General features: G+C 53.1%; 1 protein-coding gene across 1 annotated transcript in view; it reads left to right on the top strand.

The window, feature by feature from the left end:
- DKK3 (dickkopf WNT signaling pathway inhibitor 3) overlaps nucleotides 1–15307 on the top strand; it is a gene marked incomplete at its 3' end in the record, with an annotated part of 46922 nt that extends 31615 nt beyond the window's left edge. The window contains exons 5-8 of the mRNA XM_082844423.1: nucleotides 11567–11659; nucleotides 12805–12949; nucleotides 14107–14263; nucleotides 15088–15307. Of these exons, the coding sequence (XP_082700549.1) occupies nucleotides 11567–11659; nucleotides 12805–12949; nucleotides 14107–14263; nucleotides 15088–15307 (615 nt within the window). The remainder of the gene's footprint in view (nucleotides 1–11566; nucleotides 11660–12804; nucleotides 12950–14106; nucleotides 14264–15087) is intronic.
- Nucleotides 15308–19780: the final 4473 nt, after the last annotated feature.

The following is a 19780-nucleotide window of genomic DNA, read 5'->3' as shown; positions in this document are numbered from 1 at the left end:
GTGAGCCTAGGTGCTCTCCTACGTTGGGTGGGATAGTTGAAGGACTGCCCTTTCAGTCCCCCCAGCTACCTATTTCAAAAAACAATCCAAAGATGCTGTAAGTGCTCTGGTGAGATGAGGCCAGTGACTCAAGTGAAGGTCTCAGAGGGCTTTGGGAGTTGAGGCACGTCCCGCCTTGGGTTGCCTAGAGACACAAATGACCAGCCAGCCACCGGCCACCTTGACTGCTGCTGGACAGGGTCACTCCTCAGAGAGAAAAACCAATTACAGACACTTGAAGCCTCCACAGTTTGAATCTTGGCTCTCCCAGTGTCAGTCTTGGCAAGCCTTATAAATGCCTGTTGGTCTTTGTAGTCCAAACGTATTCCTCTCTTCACCCGGCTTTCACTGGGGTGGGTACTGAGGGCCAGGGGTTCCCGGGAGACAGGCCCTCTCTGCCCAGTGGGGAGGGTCAGGGATGTGTCTGAGGAGGACACATTGTGTTGCTCCTTAAAGATGAATTGGCAGAGCGGGGAAGTGAGGGCATTCTAGAAGCAGTGACCAAAATTGGGTCTTGGGGAGGTCAGGAAATTGGACTGGAAAGCAGGTTGGGAACTGACCGTGAAGGGCTCTGTGTGCCGTGCAGAGATTGGACTCGGGTCATCGTAGGCAGAGAAGGTGGGAAGACAGTGAGTTACAAGATGGAGTGTCCTCAGGGTGAAGGTCTCACCGGGACTCACAACCTGGGTGAATTTGCTAGGACCCTTGAGCCCTGCAGATGCAGACACGGGACATCCTTGGCCCTCTTGTGAACTGAACTCAGACCTCACTGATGTGTAGGTTAATAGTTTGCACGGGGGAGGAACATCTCTTTGCAGTGGCAGGAATGTTGGCGCCCCATCCAGGACACCCCCCATCTGGTGTCAGGGCCTTGAGGAGCCAGGCTGGTTGTCTGAGGGTTGCTGGGGGAGTGAGCATTCCAGCCAAGGGGGCAGTTCACGGTTCCAGGTGCTGCCTGGTGCAGGCAGAGAGCTCCCCATGCCGGAACCTCAGGCCCCCGTCTCTCAGGTCACAGGGGGACATAACCTGTTTTTTATTCACTTCTCCCCTTGTCACACTTTGTTATCATGCCACCGTCACAGATGCGGTCTGGATGCTCCCTGGGCCTGGAGGGCCGCCTGTCTCCTCCAATCTGGCAATGATTGAATTAGTCCAACCTCCGCTTCCTCCAGGGCCCCTCTGCTGGGGCAGCTCTCAGAACAATTACAGTTAGGCTCCTGACGGCTTGGGCAGCAGGCTTCTTCTGCACCAGCTGGGTCCCGTGTGTATTTGGTGAAGGTCAGACCTTCAGAGTCTGCCTTCGGAATGGGAGGTAGGGGCCGTGCAGACTCAGAGCCTCAGAAACGTGGATGGGGAGAGGGTGGAGGGCTCACTCCACTGCTTCTAACCCAGGCGGTGACAACACTCAATTGGTTAGACACAGATTGGACACGTGAATAAGTTTTTTTTGGAATTAAATATGGGTAGAAATTCCCCAGAGGCAACATGGCTCAGGCTAAAAGAATGTGCTGGGAAGTTCCGTGAGTGCAGGGCTGGCTGTCTCTGTGGCCTGTCTGTGGGACAGGCTTTGGTCTGGAACACCCCTCTCCGTCCTTGAGGACCTGTGGGTGTGACGGTCTCCTCAGAGTGCCCGAGGTCTGGGCTGGGGGCCAGGAGGAGAGGAGAACTCCAGGACCGTGTCCTGAGTGATACGGGCACCGCAGGCTCTGGGGTATGGGTCTCCACACCTCGTGTGCTGAGCCCAGCTGGGGCCACATTTTCCTGTTTCACGGGTTGTGTGACTGGGGAAGAGGTATTGGTGGGAGCAGCCCCGGAGCCCCAGGCCTTTGCAGATGCTGGGACTTTAGGATAATGATAGTTGGCGTCGGCTCCTGGCTCTGGCCTGGGTTTTTCCATCGGGCTATCCCTGCAGCATGGGTCAGGCCACAGCCCTGGGTGAGGTTTGCAGCTTTGGCTGAGAGTTTCCAGGGCAGCGTCTAGGAGAGGCTGGGGGCACCCTGCTGTGTTCGAGACAAATGTGCATGAGTGTCACAGCTCCTGCGATTGACCTGGTCTTAAGGTCAAGAAAGGAGTCTGAGGAACAGGGGAAGCTGACTTGGAGATCCTGTAGAAGGAAGGGGAGGCCGCCTGCCGCTGCTCTCAGCACCGCTCCCAGCCCTCTGGGCACCTGCACCAGGGCCCAGCCTTGGAGACCCTGCCCTCCCTTGCAGGCAGAGCTGGCAGCTCCCAGGCTCCCCCAGAGGCCTCCTGCCCCACACTTCTCCCTCCTGCCCCCTGGCCTGGGCCCCCAGGCTGCCTGTTCCCTGGGGTCTGCCCTTTTCTCCCTAGAGCACTGGGTCGGGGTCAGATGGAACTCTTGGGCTGAGTGCCCCGCCTTACCACTTCTTACCCATGACCTTGGCAAGTGACCTCACTGCCTTTGTCTGTAAAGTTGGGCTTCTCTTGCTCACTTTGGAAGACGATGAGATGAGATGAGGGATGCCAAATGCCTAGCGCCCAGGGTGATTGAATCGTGTTTCTCCTGGCCGCTTGCATGCCCTCTTGTAATTGGGCATCCCTGGGCCGCCCTTGTACTTCTGTGCACCTGTCCTCCTCCCTCCTGTCTCCCCACAGCAGAGGGCTCCAGGGTGAAGCAGGAGGTTGTCTTGTGGTGATGGATGGGAGAGCCCTGGCTGCACCTGACATTCTGGGTCTTTTCAGTAGGACAGGTATTCACTCTAGAATGAGATCTGCTGGCCTGAACTTAGCTCAGAAGCTTACTCAAGGCTTCCCACGGTCACCTTTTGAGCTCCTGCAGTGAGTTACGAGCGCAGACAGAGGTGCGCCCTGGGGGTTGAGTCCTGGGTGCCCAACACTGTTCCAAGAGCATGCACATTTTATCTCTTTTCATCTGTCCAACAGCCTCTTGAGGATTCTCATTTTACAGACAAATCGAGGCACAGAGAGGCTCAGTAATTTGCCCAAGGTCACCCAGCTTGTAAGTGAACCCGTATTCAATTCCAGGCTGGGGCCCCAAAGCCTGCAGCTCACCCTCATGCCAACCCCAGGTACACTGGTGCCATGTGGCCTTGAGGGGCAGGAGGACATGGAGTAACCAGAGTGCGTTGAGTGCAGCGACGGGGCCCGGAGAGGGAGGTGTGAGGGTGTGTGCTCCCAGAGTGCCCGGGACTTCCCCAGTGTTGGCACTGCAGGGCCCACATCCCAGGAAGCCCCCCCAGTTCGGGGAAGATGAGGACGGTTGGTGCCCACAGTCTGCTCAGGAGGGCCGGGGCTCAGAGAACAGCCCCACGTCTGGGAGGGACATTTGTTTATCTCAGACTGTACCATCCCTGCATCCCAGGAGCATTCAGGGCCTGGCACCACCACTACACACCTGGGACCAGGAGAAGACCATCCATCCGAACTCTGTAACCAGAGCATGGGCCTGGGGCCCAAAACTTGCTGGTTGAAAGTTTCTGGGCTCAACGCAGAAACCTTGTTCCGGTCCCTGGGGTAAAAATCCTTCAGAATGTGCCGTGTCTTCCCCCCGCCACCGACCCCATCCCCTCTGTCATACCTCTGGATCCCACCCCGAGGGAGATTTGAAGCTCAGGGACAGAGGCTGGATGTGTGTGGAAGGTCTGAAACAGGAGATTTGGCCACAGGCTTGTTGGGAGCGGCGGGTGTCAGATTCCTAGGGCTGCCATAATAAAGCAAGCTAGGTGACAAGGTGACCCACTAGAAACGTGTTGTCTCGCAGCTCTGGAGGCTGGAGGTCTGACGTCGAGCTGTTGGCCGAGGTGGGTCCTCTGAGGGCTGTGAGGGCACAGCTTGTAGATCTTCTCTGTGTTCTTCACGTCTTCCTTCCAGCAGTGTCTGTCTCTGTGTCCAAATTTCCCCTTTTCATAAAGACACCAGGTGTATCGGTCTAGGGCCCACCCTAATCACCTCATCTTAAGTAATTATATCTGCAATGACCCTATTTCTAAATACGGTCACATTCTGAGGTATGCCGACTGAAAAAAAAAAAAAAAACACAACCTGCAAGTTGAGAGTTATGTTTTATTTGGTGGACATTCTGAGGACTTCAAGCCCGGAAGAGAGGACTCTCAGATCACTCTGAGGGAGTGTTCCGAAGAGGCAAGGGGTGGGGGGGAGCCAGGATATATAGGAGTTTTTGTAACGAAGACCAGGTAGTCAGGACATCAAAAGATTACTATTAATTAAAGAAAACCAGATATCTCAAGTTAAGGAAGTTAGCACTGTTCTATGTATGGGAAGATGCAAGAGTCTGGGCTCACTGAAATCATTCCTTTGATGTGCACTTCAGCTGTCTGGGGCCAGTACCCTGCTTTTCTCCATTCTGAATTCCCCCGGGGTACACAGTTGGGGGTGACTGCAGTGGCTGAGGGCTTGGCAGTGGGCAGCCCCTTTGGTTTGTCTCCATCCTGAGTTCCCTCAGGGCTCATGGTTCGGGGCAGCTGTCATGTGATGGCTTGGTGGTTGCAACATCCTTTGTTTACTGATACGGCAGGCAACATTTTCCATTCACAGGTACTAGGAATCAGGGCTTCAAAATATGAATTTGGGGGGAGCATAATTCAACCTGTACCTGGGTATTCAGAGGCAACAGGGTGTGGTGGAAGGTCAGTGAGCCTCAGCTTGGGGGTCTGATGGACTTGGGTTTACATCTTAGTGTTTCCAACTCCATCGATGACCTTGGGCTCTGAGCCTCAGTTTACTTATCTGCAAAGTGGAGATTGGTCTTTGGTTCATCTATGTATTTTTAACTGAATGGCAACTCTGCGCCAGGCACGTGCTGGGGGATGTGAAGTGACCTCACGGGGCTGTGAGGATAGAGACAGCCATGGAAGCCCAAGCAGGTGCTGGCACACAGCAGGTGCTCTCTGAACCTTCCCTGCTGCAGGGGGTGTAGCTCCAAGGGCCAGCGAGTTTCAGCTGGTGGAGGTCCCCTGGGCCTTCATTTCATGTGCCCTGGCTGGTTCCCCTGAAGATGGGCTTGAGAGGAGCCTGTGGAAAGCCTCAGCCCTGGCAGGGGCCCCCCTGGTGGCCTCCTCCTTTAGGCCTCTCGATATAAGAATGTCTGGATTCCCGGGGACCATGAACAACATGTCCCGGCCAGTGTGAGAAGCGAAGTGTGGCAGGAGGAGGGCCACAGAGAAGCTGAGCTCCCCCCGCCGCTCGCCACACAGAAGCCGAGGAAAGCCTCGCGGGGTTCCTGTGCTGTTTTCTCCCCCTTCCTTTGCCTCCCCTGATAAACTCTGAAATGGAAAATCAAAGATGCAGAACGGCTCCTTTGCCATTTTCCAGTATTTCATGGTAGTGTCGAAGTGCCAGGGCCATTTCCCGGCCTAGCATCCTGCCAGATCTCCAGCGTGTTCCCTGCTGGTCCCGCCTCCCCGCCGGCCTCTGAGCAGAGTGCTGTGCAGAGCGCCTTCTAAACATAGCTCCGTCCTTGGAACAACAAAGTCTACACCCACCCCACCCCCACCCCCCCACCCCCATCCTCTGAATGGCTGCGGTCCTGACAGCAGGCCTCTGGGCTGTTTTTCAGCCTTCCCCACCAGGATGGGAGGGAGGGGTGGGGACAGACAGCAAGTGGCCGGGACCGGGGGAGCCTCCGAAGAAGCTGGTTCTAAGTGACCCAGCTTTGAGGCCCAGATGCCCACGGGCCGTGGCCTTGGCCCTGAGTCTCTGGGGACGTGTGGGGCCTGGGGCCTTGTCCCAGGCAGGCTCTGCTAAGCTGGGACTGAGGCACAGGGGACTGGTTGGCGCTGAAGGGAGAGAGGTGATCCTCCCAGGAGGGGAGATGGAAGGATCCTGTCCTTAGGGTCAGACCCACTGGCTTGGACTCGCAACGCCACGTCTGGGCTGGGTGACTCTGGACAGATCCTTCACCTTAAATCTCAGTTTCCACATCTGGGAAGTGTGGGTACTAAGGCCTGCGTTGGGGGGAGTCAGGAGAACTGGTGCTGAGTGGCGGCAGCAGTGACCCGGCCGTGCCTGGGCCTGGTGCCAGAACACCGTGGGCAGCTGGTGTAGGCTCAGCTTGTCATCTCACCCCAGCACCTCATCCCACCTGCTCCGCGGTGCTCACATGAGCCCTTCATTTTTTTCTTTTCTTTCTTTTTAAAAAAATTTTGGCATTCTCACAGCCCTGTGAAGTGGCAAAACCAGAATTCAGTTTCTGCTCTTTTGGCCTCTAGGGGTTCTTTACACTTTGAAGTTCCAAGGTTTCCAGTATGATCACAATTCTCAAAGAGCATCTCCAGCATTTCTAGCTGCTGGGAATGCGCATCCACAGTCAGCGAGCTGGCAGACCGTTAACAAAGAAGCACCGAGCTTTCCTGGGGGCCAGTCATGCGGAACTAACCTGCCAGAGCCCTGGCAGGTAGCAGAAACATGTCTGCAAAGGAGACCATTGCTTTAGTGTATCTGGATTTTTCAAAAGTGTTTGGCAAGGTTCCATGCCAAAAATTTTTCCATACCTAGAAAAACATGAATTGCTTCACTGTGACTCTGTAGGGAATGCTTTGTTCTGCGGAGGAGTCGGTTTAGGGAAAGGAAGATATTCCTGAGGATGAAGCTGTTCTTTGCTTGATGGAGGACTGTGAACAGCAGGGGCTCTTAGCTCGTATCTTTTTTTTTTTTCTTAATTTAATTTATTTGGCTGCCCCGGGTCTTAGTTGCGGCATCTGGGATCTTCATTGCGGGATCTTTAGTTGCGGCGTGTGGGATCTTTAGTTGCGGCGTGTGGACTCTTAGCTGCAGCGTGTGGGATCTAGTTCCCTGACCAGGGATCGAACCTGGGCCCCCTGCACTGGGAGCGCGGGCTCTTAGCCCCTGGACCACCAGGGAAGTCCGCCCCTGCCCCCACAGCTCATATCTTTTAAATGAAAGATCTGGAAAGGGAAATATGTAGTAAAAATTCCAAGTCTACAGGATTCTTGGGGAATGAGAAGCCAAGTTAATGGAATGTGCATATTTTCTTGCTTTGGTTCCCAGATCAATGCTAACGGTCAGCATTTTGTTGGCCTGTTTGCTCCAGTAATATACAAGTGGTTTCATCCACTAAGCGGTATCCATCAGGTGCCCCCACATGCCAGGCGCTGTGCCGGGTCCAGGCGCATGTCACACGTATTGTTATTCTGCTCTACAGGAGTGAGATTACATGCTTCTTTCACTTGCTTGTTTTACTTACTGATGGATTGTAAACATCACAGTGCAAAGAACTACCTCATTCTTTTTAATGTCTGCCTGGTGCCATTTTCCCACAAAATGATTGTACAATAATTTAATCAGTCCCCTCTTATTGGGCATTTCCATTATTTCTGGATTACAAATATTATACTGATGTATAGCCTTAAACATCCCTGTACTTGGATATTTGCACATATGGATGAGTGTTTCTGAGGATAGCCACCTGGAAGGGGAATTACTGGGTCAAAGGATCTATGCATTTACATTTTTGATAGATGCTGATGAGTTGCCTGCAAAGAACATCTACTTCAATTTTAATTACCCCCTAAGTGCCATCTGGCAATGCTCAGTTTCTCAAATCCCTACCAACATGGGATATTATGCAATGTATTAGTTTCCTATTGCTGCTGTAACAGCTTACCATATATTTAGTGGTTTAAAAACAGGAATTTATTATCGTACATTTCCATAAATCAGAAGTCCAACAGGAGTCTCATTGGACTGAAATCAAAGTATTGGCAGGGCTGTGCTCCTTCTGGAAGGTCTAGGAGAAATACTGATCCTTGGCCCATGGCCCTTCCATAGTCAAAGCCAGTTAGGTCTGGATAACTGGGGATGAGGGTCTTTGCATGTGGCATTGCCGTGACACTGACCCTGCTGCTCCTTGGCATGTGCAAAGCCCCTTACCATTACACTGGGTGCACCTGGAAAATCCAGGCTTCTTTCCTTATGTCAGGTCAGCTGATTAACACCCTTAATTCCACCTGTGACTTTAATGTCCCCTTGCCATGTAACATGACATGTCCATAGCTTCCAGGGATGAGGGTGTGGACACTGGGGTGGGGGGGGAGTATTCTGCCTACTGCAGATAGTATCAAACTTCTTGTTTCTGTTCTAAGTGAAAACATGGTATCCAGCTCTGTTAAGTTGCATTTTCTTGATTATTGGTGAAATCGAACATCTTTTTTAATTTATTTATTTATTTATTTTTGGCTGTGTTGGGTCTTCGTTTCTGTGCGAGGGCTTTCTCTAGTTGCACTGAGCGGGGGCCTCTCACCGTCGTGGCCTCTCTCGTTGCGGAGCACAAGCTCCAGACGCGCAGGCTCAGTAGTTGTGGCTTACGGGCCCAGTTGCTCTGCGGCCTGTGGGATCCTCCCAGACCAGGGCTCGAACCCGTGTCCCATTCATTGGCAGGCAGACTCTCAACCACTGCGCCACCAGGGAAGCCCCTCGAATATCTTTTCTGCATGAAGAGACAAAGCAGTTTCACTGGCTGTAAGTTGTCTGTTCATACCGTTCTCTCTTTTCTGCTGGGTTGCATTTTTTTTTTTTAATTGAATGATAAATTCTTTGAGGGCAAAGGCCTTCTCCTATTCACGTTTGCATCCCAATGCGTCAAAATGTGGCCGGGTTCAGAGAAGGGCCTTGATACCTGTGGGCCCTCTACTCCTCCCTCCCTTCTGCCCCCACCACCCCATGCTCTTGCTATTCTGTTTTGGAAGAAATGTCAGGACGCTTCTGGCTTAACTGGCTGAGTTGAGTCTGTGTCGAGGAAGGCGTGGTGGCTGAGTGCTTTACTTATAAACCTGTCGGCTTCTCAGGCTATTATGGACTCTGGGGTCACACAGACTGAGTGCCCTGCCCCCAGCTCAGCCCCTGATTTGGGCGGCCCTTCCGCCCCTCTGAGACTCAGTTTTCTCACCAGGAAAAGCAGCCGACCTTTTAGGGTTGCTGGGTTGGGAACAGGGACAAGATCGATTCCTTTTGGGAGGGCAGACCCTACTTGCTGAGCTGCTGCACTGCTGTGGTGATGGAAACTTCGGGCAGAGCCGTGGGAAGGGGCTCGTGGGCCGAGATGCGTGGGACGCTGGCGAGACACAGAGAAGAGCAATTTTAGGTCATCTTGCAGGGTGGTGGGCAGTGTGCTCTCCTTTTGTTACTGAATCAAACTTGGGTCCACTTGCCTGCACATAGTAAAGCCGATCTTCTGATGCTGGGTTGTGGTGAGGAAAGTGCAGCGTTTGTTGCAAGGCCAAGCAAGGAGTAAAGCTCAGAAGATCCCCACTCCCCGATGGCTTTCAGGGAAGGGTTTTTAAAGACAGGCTGAGGGAGAGAGTTGCACACGTGCGTGATGAGCTTGCGGACATGCTTCTGATGGGTGGGAAGGTAACTGGGAGTCAACGTCATCAGTCTTCTGGTTCCAGATGCCTGGGGTCCGTGGGCTTGTGATCAGCATCCAGTTAACTTCTTCCACCTGCTGGGGGTTTCAGTAACTGCAAAACGGCTCAAGGACATATTTAATGGCTAAACTATCACTGTTTTGTCTTGCTTGACTGTTTTCCTTTGGTTCTGCATTTTCTCACTTCTCTGATTAAATTTTTTCTTCAGAACTCAGGGAAGGCCTAGGAGGTTAAAGTTTTTCTACAAACAAGAGGCAGGCGGAGGACATGGGGTGGGGGTGAGGGTCTGTCCCAGGAAAGCCCCATTGGGTCCTGCTTGGTTACCCTTGGACACTTTTTGAGAGGTTACAGTAGAGATTTAAATTACTTTTCACTTGTTCTGGGTGTCAGCCCTGGTCCCTTCTGGAGCCCCTGGTGAGCACAGAGCCTGGCACACGGGGGTGACTGGTACCACGTCTCCAGGTTGGCCTCTTCCCCGTCGTCGCTCAGAGGGGCTGTTGGAAGATGGTGTCCAGTGGGACTGATGGTCTTCCTGGCTGGGTGAGCCTTGCTTGATGAACAGAGCATGACCGCATGCTCTGAGGTATGCCAGGCTGGGGGTCAGTGCCGGGCAGGAGTTGCAACAGTCCTATGCAGAGGCCAAGCCTGCAGCTGCCCTGAACCAAATACCCATCTTCTTAGGCCTGCAGTGTTGGCCTGGGGACACCTGTCACTTCCCAGGGACAAAGCTTCATTCCCTAGGCTACCTGGCCAGAGCCTCCCTGCTGACCCCCAGGCCTACACACATGCTCTGGCCCTGGGGGTCCCTAGAAGACCCCGTTCACAGTCTCCTGTCCATACCCATTAGCACTGGTGCCTCAGCTCACAGAGCAGAGGGAGGGACCAGCCCAGGCCACTCAGGCCAGGGCCTGCCCATCCAGGCCTTTCTGGGTCCGGCTCCACACTTGCTTTCAGCATGGAGCATGCCCAGGTCAGAGCGGGGAGGCAGGTCCCTCCCTCCCCCAGACCCTCCCATAACGTTTGCTGGGGCCCCAGAACACCTGCCTCAGGAGAGTTTCTCATCCGTGGGTCCCTGACGGCCACATCTGGAGCCCTAGGCCCCCTCAGCCAAGGGCTGGTGGTGGAGAGGGTCCCCCTACCCTGAATAGCTGTTCTATCTTGGGGGGCCCCCTTGGCCTCTCTGAGCCTCAGTTTCCAGGTTGATAGCATGGGGAAAGTAATCCCTCCCTGCTGCTTGCTGGGGAAGCCACGAGGTAGTCCGGGGACGTTGAGCCCGCCGGGGCTGGCACCATGACGGGTTGTCAGTGGTGGATCTTATGCCTCTCGCCTCTGCTGCCCTCCTCTCCCTCTGAAGCTGCCAGTTCCCAGGCCGGAGCCTGACAGCAGGCCCGGAGCTAAAGCAGCCCTGCTCCTGCCAGCGACGGGTGACCGTGGCTGGGCCGCAGTGGCCTCCCTCTTCTGGGCCTTGGGGTTGACAGATCCCTTCTCTCCCTTTCTCCTCCATTTGTCCGGCCGAGCAGGGCTGGCAGCCATGAGAAGGCACCTGGGCTGGAGGGCTGAGTGCCAGCTGCACCCTCCTCGGGTTTCAAAGCTGGCAGCTGCCTTTGCCAGGCAGCCCTGGACCCCAGACCAGGACCCCCAGGAGGCCCCCCCGACAGCCCCCCAGCTGCACAGCCTCTGCAGCACTTTTCCTTCACCGTCAGCAGGGCCCTACTGGGCCTGGACCCCAGCCCTTCCTGTGCAGCCACCTGGGCCTGGAACTCATTAGCTCTTCTTATTAAATCCATCTGCTCCTCCTTGAAGAATGGCTGAGTCTCTGTGCTCCCATCCCGGGTGTGTGAGGGGGAGGGCTGCACGCAGACTCGATTGTGTGCACTGGGTGTGGCATCCTGCAGGGCAGAAGCCCGGGCGTGCGGGGTGAGTGAGGGCCCCCGCCAGCCTGGAGGGAGTGGATGCTGAAGTGAGAGAGCCAGGCGGGCCGCCTGGGTGTAAGAGGAGTCTGGAGGCCATTCCTGTGGGCTAAGACTGCGGGATAAAGTGGGGCTTGGCCCTTCCAGGGCACCGCGGGTCAGCTGATCTGCCTTTCACTGATGAAGCTGCTCCCTCCTCCTCTCCCCTCCCCTCTCCTCTCTTCCCCTCCCTCCCAGGAGTGCATCATTGATGAGGACTGTGGGCCTGGCTGGTACTGCCAGTTTTCCAGCTTCGAGTACTCCTGCCAGCCGTGCCGGGACCAGCAGACAGTGAGTGTGCCCAGAGGCCCCCAGAGCTGCAGCGCCAGGGCCATGGGGGCCCAGAAAAGGGGACCTGGGGGAGAAGGCCAGTGGCCCCCGGTTCTCAGCTGGGCTTCCTGGAAGCCTCCTATGGGGCCCCACCGTGTCCACGCTTGGAACAGCCAGTCCATGGTGCCCAGTGGGGCTGACTCCTGGGGTGACCAGAAGCCATCTGCAGACCTGCAGACCTGCAGACCTGCAGACCTGCTGTCATCCTACCCGCCCAGTGGCTTCTGGCCCCAGTGCCTGCCTCATAGATAAGAGAGATGCGGAGGCAGGACAGAGGAGGCCCTTCCCTGGGGAAAACCATCCCAGTAGATGCAGCCGGCAACACCACGGCAGCCCTTGGGCAGGGAAGGGGCAACCCACGCCCCAGATCTTTCTCCCAGTCTGCTCAGAGAGGGCAGAAGGAGGCCCAGGAAGAAGCCAGAGCATGTTCCAGATGGAGGTTCCACAGAGAAGCGGGAAGCCAGGGAAGAGCGACACTCCCTCTGCCCAACAGATGTTTTAGCCAAAGCCATATATGGGCTTTTCTGGTCCTTTTCATTATTAAGGCAATAACACAGCACAATAACAAGTTTGGAAAATAGAGGGCTTCTTGCCGCCCTGCCTGGCCCCCACCTGTGGTCAGGCAGCTCCTGGCCTGCTCGGTGCCACCACTCAACACGTGCGACCCCAGGTCCAAGGCACCCAGTGCCCTCCTGTCCCTGTGGCTGTCCAGGCTTGGGCCTTAATTTAATCAGCTGATCAGATTCACGCCGCTGCCTGCGTCTGTGGGCCATAAGCCATCTTCCTTCCTGACCGTTAATTAGGGACCTAATGAAAAGGAGGCAAAGCCAAGTCTGGGGGGGAACCGAAAAGATGCAACCATCCTTTATAAAATCTCAAGCTGCGTAGGACTCCCCCAGGTGTCATGTTTCCTGCCCAGTTCCCATCTCCACCCCCTTGACTTCCCTAAGACACCCCCAGACCAAGGAGCTCGGTTTCCTCCTGTCTATAGTAGGAGGATGTGGGGTAGCCGACCTGCACTGTCTCCAGGCTTCTGGATTGGGGGCAGGGACAGGCTGGGCTCCCTCAGGTCCGTGAGCCGCCTGTGTTTTCCCTCCCTGCTGCAGCTCTGCACCCGGGACAGCGAGTGTTGTGGCGACCAGCTGTGCGTCTGGGGTCACTGCACCAGAACGGCCACCAAAGGCGGCAACGGGACCATCTGTGACAACCAGAGGGACTGCCAGCCGGGGCTGTGCTGTGCCTTCCAGAGAGGTGGGTGGGCTCCCCTCTGGGGGCAGGACAAGCCCTGCCCCAAGCTCTAGCACACTGGGCCTCCTGGGGCCCCGTCCATGCCAACCACACCTTTTCAGGGACCTCCTCCTAGGCAGGGTCCCCGATGCTCATTGGTATGTGTCGCAGCACCGCAACTTCTTCCCGGGGCTGAAGACCAGCTCTCTGTCTCACTCTTTTTCTTTTCCTCCTGTGATGCCTGGAAATTAAATTCCTTCAGGATGCATGAGCCCAAGGAGGGAGGAATACCCCCAGATGCGTGGGATGAGGGCACCCCCTCCCCATCACACTCCACCCATTCCCCAGGCCTCAGGGTAGCACCTGGCCCTGGTCCGCTTTCCTGCGAGTGGCCCCCTTCTACTCCCATCTCCCATTCTCACTGCCCTTCCCAGGTGAGGTCTGCTCAGGTGCTCTCCCTATCCACGGGTGTTTCTGAAACCGTCCCTTAACCCCTCCCTCAAGCCCTAGTCCACCTGGTACCTGCTGCCCCAGCAATTTTCCTCAAGGACATGGCTCCCTGGGTATCATTCCTCTGGGAGCTGCGGTTGCTCCTGTCCTGTGACTTCAATTCCACTCCTCAGTTGGCCTTCCAAGACCTCGGCCGGGTCCAGCTTACCTGTCCTCCTTTTCTCTCTACTCCTTGGCCCATCTGGGAATCTTGCTGTCCCAACCTTTCTCACCAGCCCATATATATATAAACATAGTTACTTTCATTTTTTAATTATACAAATAATACATTTTCAATGTAGGAAAACTGGAAGATACAGATAAGCAAAGGTCTTATCTATATCCTTCCAGATTTTTTTTCTTTGAAAACATATTTTGTAATAATAATTCCTGCCCCTCCAAAAAAAACTTCAGTGCCTTTTTCTACTCTTAATTTCTCCATACCTCTGGCCTCAAAACCCAGCACAAGACCACCTCTTCCAGGCAGTCCTCCCTAACTGCTCCAGCCCTCCCGGCTTGTTCCCTCCTGAGCCCATGCCATCATTCTGGTTTCCTACCATTCCACCTCTTCAATCCCAACCTCCACTTTGGGGTTCAGGGTGGAAGCTGGGGGGCTGCACCCCATTTCTCTGCTCCTTCCTTTGGTGCCTGCCTGCCTGCCTGGTACAGGGGTAACCCTCAACTGGTTCCAGGTCTGTTGTTTCCTGTGTGCACACCCCTGCCCGTGGAGGGTGAGCTCTGCCACGACCCTGCCAGCCGGCTTTTGGATCTCATCACCTGGGAGCTGGAGCCTGATGGAGCTTTGGACCGATGCCCGTGTGCCAGTGGCCTCCTCTGCCAGCCTCATAGGTGAGGTCTCACTTGCCCTTTCTGTCGGGGGCTGAGAGCAAATGAGGTGCCACCCAGTGGGGACCCAGGAGCAGGAGCAGGGCGGGGGGAAGATGTGGATTTAATTTAAGGTAGGTTTAGTTGGAGGTGTCCTTGGGTCTTCCAGATGGAGGGTCCAATAGCGGATCTATAGGACTAGGGCTCAGGAGGTGTGGCCAGGGGTACAGATTTGGGTTCATCTGTGTGAGGGTTGAAGCCTCCTCAGTAGATGACGTTAAAAAAGACTGGGTGTGGAGGGAGCCCAGGCGCATCACAATGAAAGAGCAGAGGAGACTGAGAAGGTGCAGTCAGAGAGGTAGGAGGGCAGCCGGGAGAGTGGCCAGCAGAGTAGAGGCCGTGGAGAGACGTGAAGCACCAGGCCTGCTCAGAGGCTAAGTTCTCCGTGCGCATCTCACTCAGCAGCCGCTGCTCTGCCTTCTCTCCCAGCAGGATCCAGGGTGGCTGGGGAAACAGACAGAACCCTGGCCCTGGCCCACAAGGCCCAGGGCTCCCCATAGGTGCAGCAGGGGCTGCTGCTGCCTGGGGGCCCAGGTGGGCAGGGGGCTGTAAACCCTCAGACCGCCAAGTCCTCAGGGCTGCCAGAGAGGGTCCGTGACAGGAGGACAGACCTGTGGCTCGACGTGGGGGAGCTCACCTTGGAGCACATTCTCCAAAGGTGACCCTCCCTCAGCATCTGCTTTAAGGCAGGATGTTAGAGGAGGTGCCGTGAAGGTGAGCTGGGCTTGTGCAGAGGGCGGGGCCTCAGTTTGGGGGCCTGGGCCTCGCCCCCGTCCCTCCCTTCACAGCCACAGCCTGGTGTATGTGTGCAAGCCTACCTTCGTCGGGGGCCGCGATGAGGACGGAGCGAACCTGGTGCCCAGAGACGTCCCTGATGAGTATGAAGATGGCGGCTTCATTGAGGAGGTGCGCCGGGAGCTGGAGAACCTGGAGAGGAGCCTGTCAGTGGAAATGGCTCTCAGGGAGCTCGGGGCCGCTTCGGAGCTGCTGGAGGGAGAGGAGATTTAGACCCAGGCCTGTTCTGTGGGTAGACATGCAACAGAAGTAGTTAATTTATTTCCCCAGCTGTGTCCCTAGGTGTGAGCTCACCAGGCTTTTTTTCCGTGGCCTCTTCCCAGTACATTTTCCCCTCTGGCTTAAAACAACATGAGGGGCTGCACCCTTGCCCAGCACCCACCCCCTCCCCCATGCATCACAATTCTGGTGTCGGGGAAGACCAGGGTGTGGGAGGCTGAAGGTAGAATAGGGCTGCTAAACTGGTCCAAAGTATTGGCTGCTCCGCCTCTGCTGGTTGGCAGATGGCACGTTTCGTTTTGTGTGACATTGCCTTGAGAATAGTTGGAGGGGAGGGGATGGAAAAGAATGCAGAATTTCCCCACGATGGGTTTTGGGGTAATGTTGACTCTCAAACATGTGGAGAAGAATGCCCTGCTTTGCAAACGTAAACCTGCGAAAATGCAACAAGTGAATCTTTCATGCCATTCTCCCCATGGGCACAGGCAAGCGCTGCCCTCAGCTGCTGCAGGTGAAACGTTCTCACTCCACGTTACCTGCATTCATCCTCTCAGCAGGGTTACTCAGCTCCTACCTCTGTGCCAGGGCAGCAGTGTCATGTCCTCTCACCACAGCCTGGTGAAGGGGGCATTGGTCTCCCCGTCTGCCAGGATCTCGGAGGCTCAGAGATGTCAAGTGGCTTTGCCAAGTCACACAGCTAGTGAAGACCAGAGCAGGATGTCACCCAGGTGTGATTCCAAGCCCAGTGCTCTCCCCACCAGCCTCGGTGCCACCTAAAGTACCCGCTACGAGGATGAAGAATGAGATTTTTTTTTGAGGCACACCTGGAACTAAGGTCAAACTAGTTCACACATCCCTGTAAGATTAAAGTTCTGCTGTTTGTTAGAAAAACAGCGTTCTCCCCAGTGTGGGTGGCCATCACTCCAGTGGAGACAGAGGTATTGACACTATCCCCTGTGGCAGTCAGTTATATCAGTAACTTTGAAGGTACACATGACCGGAGCAGAATATGTAAGTTAATGTGCCAGAAACAGTACTTAGGTAATCTTAGGGCCAGGATTATAAATGAAATTTGCAAAATCACTTACCAGCAACTGAAGACCATATTGACTGCATGGAGAAAACCGAGCCAAGCAAGACTTTGTGAAATATGGTTGTAATATCCAAGCTAAGAGCACTGAATTGTATGCTGTTCCATAAATGATATTTTCAAGTGTCATGGACTGTTTCTGTCACGTATTCAGAGTTATTAAATGTTAAAGTCACACACAATTGTATAAGCATGCTTTCTTCAAGTTTTAAATTATGTATAAACACATGTTGCATTTAGAAATCAAGCATAAATCACTTAAACTACTCTTTTGTAGCTCTTGGACTTCTTTTTCCTTTTGACTTTGAAAACATTCCTTTCAGCCAGAAAACATAAAATAGAAATGACCTGCATTGTCCAAAAAGAAAATAAAAAGTTCTTCCATAAAGCAAATTTTCCAGACAATGGAAGCACACCTCTTTTAGCATCAAAATATTTTAGAAATGTTAACCATTTTGGGATGGGAATTAGTCCTTAAGAGTGTCAGTGCTTCATTGTCTCTGAAAGAGTAAATGGAATGTGTATGCCTCTTTTCTGGGGAGGCTTCTTTAATCAAATGCAGTTCTGGGCCAAACACAGTAAGATCTTCAGTGACCATAGTAATCCATAATAATAAACTACTATATATGAAGGTCAGCTGGGTGACTGATAGACACCAGATTAGACAGTCTACCCATATGAATTCAATCTTCATTGAACCCATGAATATTCATTTAACAGATGAAGAAATGGATACTCAAAAAGATTAAGTGATAGAGCTAGAAGTCAAAACAATATCTAGTACAGTATGCTCAGGATATACTGATGTTTATCTCTTAAAATTAGCTGTTTTCAATGTCCAGAATCATCAGGACCACTCTACATCTTTATTACTCAACAGATATTTACTCAGAACCAGGTGCTGTGATATGCACTAGGGGTACCAAGTTGATCCAGATAGGGTCCTACCCTGAAAGCATCAGAGCCTAATGAGGGAGATACACTAAACGCAGCACTGACAAAATGAAAGCAGTCAACCCGATATCTGAACAGAGCGTTACAGGATCCTCAAAGGAGCACGTGGCTTGGGAGAGCTGGCATGGGAACTGGCTTTCCAAGATGATAGTATATCAGGAGGACAGAAGGAATAGGAAAGGGCATTCTGGGCTACAGGCAGAGGGAGGGAGGCAAGGAGGAGGGATGGTATATAGGGGGAACTGCAAGTAATTCACAGTGGCTGGAAGGCAAGGTAAATTTGAGTGTTTGGCGAAGAGGCTGAAATTTCATCCAAAAACTTACTGAGCACCTACTAAATGTCAGGCCCTACGTTAGGTGCCAGGGAGACAGTAGTACATGACATAAAAACTAGGTCACTTTCTCGTGGAGCTTATATGCAGGTATATTATCCTGTTCTACTTTGTCATCATAGCCACAAAAAGAACATGAGAGGCTTGGCAAAATTCTTGGCTGAAATTCACATATAGATGCTGGTGTAGCTCCTCTACTCACGGTTCTAAGTGGAATATCATAAAGGTTAGGTGGAGTTTGGTACTTGCATCTTCCTGCCTGCCCTTCCCGAGATCTGGAGTTCCTGCCAAGGAAGCCACAGTAGATGCTGTCATTTCAATTACCTGACAGCTAATCCCAGCCCTCTTTCCTTGCACTTCTCCCACCATCACAGAGGCTGAAAAAGCTGGACACTTGCTTTCCCAGCCCCCCCTTGCAGCTAGAGATGGCCACATGACCCAGTCCGGGCCCTGGAAATGTAAGGGGAAGGCTGCCAAAGAGTTTCTGGGAAGGGTTTTCTACCTGAGTGACAAAAGGAAAGAGGCCTACAGGAAGTATATCCCCACCCTCCACCCCCTTCCCTGGTTGCCTGCCTTTGAGCACAGGTGTTTAGGATGTGACATTTGGCGCTGCAGCAGCCATCTTGGGATCATGTGATCAAGATCAAGGCCATCAGCAGGGCTGCCTTCTTGGAGGCTCTGGGGAAGAAACCACATCCTTGCCCTTTTTAGCCTCTAGAGGTTTCTTTCTGTGGCTCATGGCCCCCTTCATCTTCAAAGCCAGCAGTAACAGGTTGGGTCTTTTGGTGCCATCTCTGCAGCTGGGAAAGGTTTTTCACTTCCAGTGACTCATATATAATCCAGAATAATCTTCCCATGGCAAAGTCCTTAATCTTTATCATATCTGCTGTCCCTTTTGCCATGTAAGGTAAATATTCAGAGGGTCTGGGGTTTGGGATATGGACATCTTTTGTGGGCTGTTATTCTACGTACCTCAGAAGGATAAACGCCTGAGTCCTTGATGACGTTGAGGAGGAAAGCAGCCCTTCTGTCAACTATTTCTGGACTCCTTCTAAAGTAAACCAGGAATATGACAGATAAAGTTGCTGTTAGTCTTTGTTGTTTGAAACCAGAAACAACTAAAAGGGGAACAACATGCAGCTTTATGAATCCCAACCCACCCGCTTTCCCACCCTCAATGGGAAAGCAAGATTAGAAAATGAAGTGTTTGGGTGTGTGGTGCAGGCTCCAAGTCTGAGCTCCACCTTCCGCCCAGGTGAGTGGCTGGCTTGTCCACCCACAGGGCCTTAGACTAAACTGGAAGAGGACTGTGATGGAACAAAAATGATTGCTGCTGACTCTTCCCAGCTTCCCCTCTTCATGTTCTGTTTCTGCTCCCTCCCTTTACTCCTCCCAGTGTCTGGCTTTTCTAGCCTCCCTAGCCTGGTTCTTTGCGCTTTTGACACAATCAGGAGAAAGGGGTGCAGGGCAGAAGGATGAGAGCTGAAGGGAGAGGCCAGGGGCCTGCTGTGGTGGGAGGGAAGCATGGGATAAAGGGCAGTTAAGTATTCCTGTAGTTTGTGCATCCCCTCCAGAGAGTCAAGAAATGCAACTAGATGAGAGATTGTTTTGATAGCCAGATTGGGTTTCCAAAGTCAGAGGGCCGACAGCTGTGTAGCTAGGCACCTCATAACAGGGGCTGCTGAGAGATGCCACTGCAGCAGCAGCAACTCAATTGCCCTATATAAAGACGACAAGAGAGATGGTAAGAAACCCCCTTTTGGGAGATGGCAGTGTTTGGAAAACAAGTTATTTCCCTGTCTGACCTCCTATGAGGCAGGGGAAATTAGACTTATTCCTTTGGCTAAAACCTATGGGAGGAACTTTCAGAGAAACACTCATAAAATTTGGATGGGACAACTCAACAACAAAAAAACAAACAACCCAATCAAAAAAATGGGCAGAAGACCTGAAAAGACATTTCTCCAAAGAAGAAATACAGATGGCCAATAGGCACATGAAAAGATGCTCAACATTGCTAATTATTAGAGAAATGCAAATCAAAACTACAGTGAGGTACCACCGGTCAGAATGGCCATCATTAAAAAGTTC

Source organism: Leucopleurus acutus (assembly GCF_964270905.1).
Source record: "Leucopleurus acutus genome assembly, chromosome: 8".
NCBI classification, from domain to species: domain Eukaryota; kingdom Metazoa; phylum Chordata; class Mammalia; order Artiodactyla; family Delphinidae; genus Leucopleurus; species Leucopleurus acutus.
Note: the sequence above shows the minus strand (reverse complement) of the source record. Positions and strands in the feature narration are given on the sequence as shown.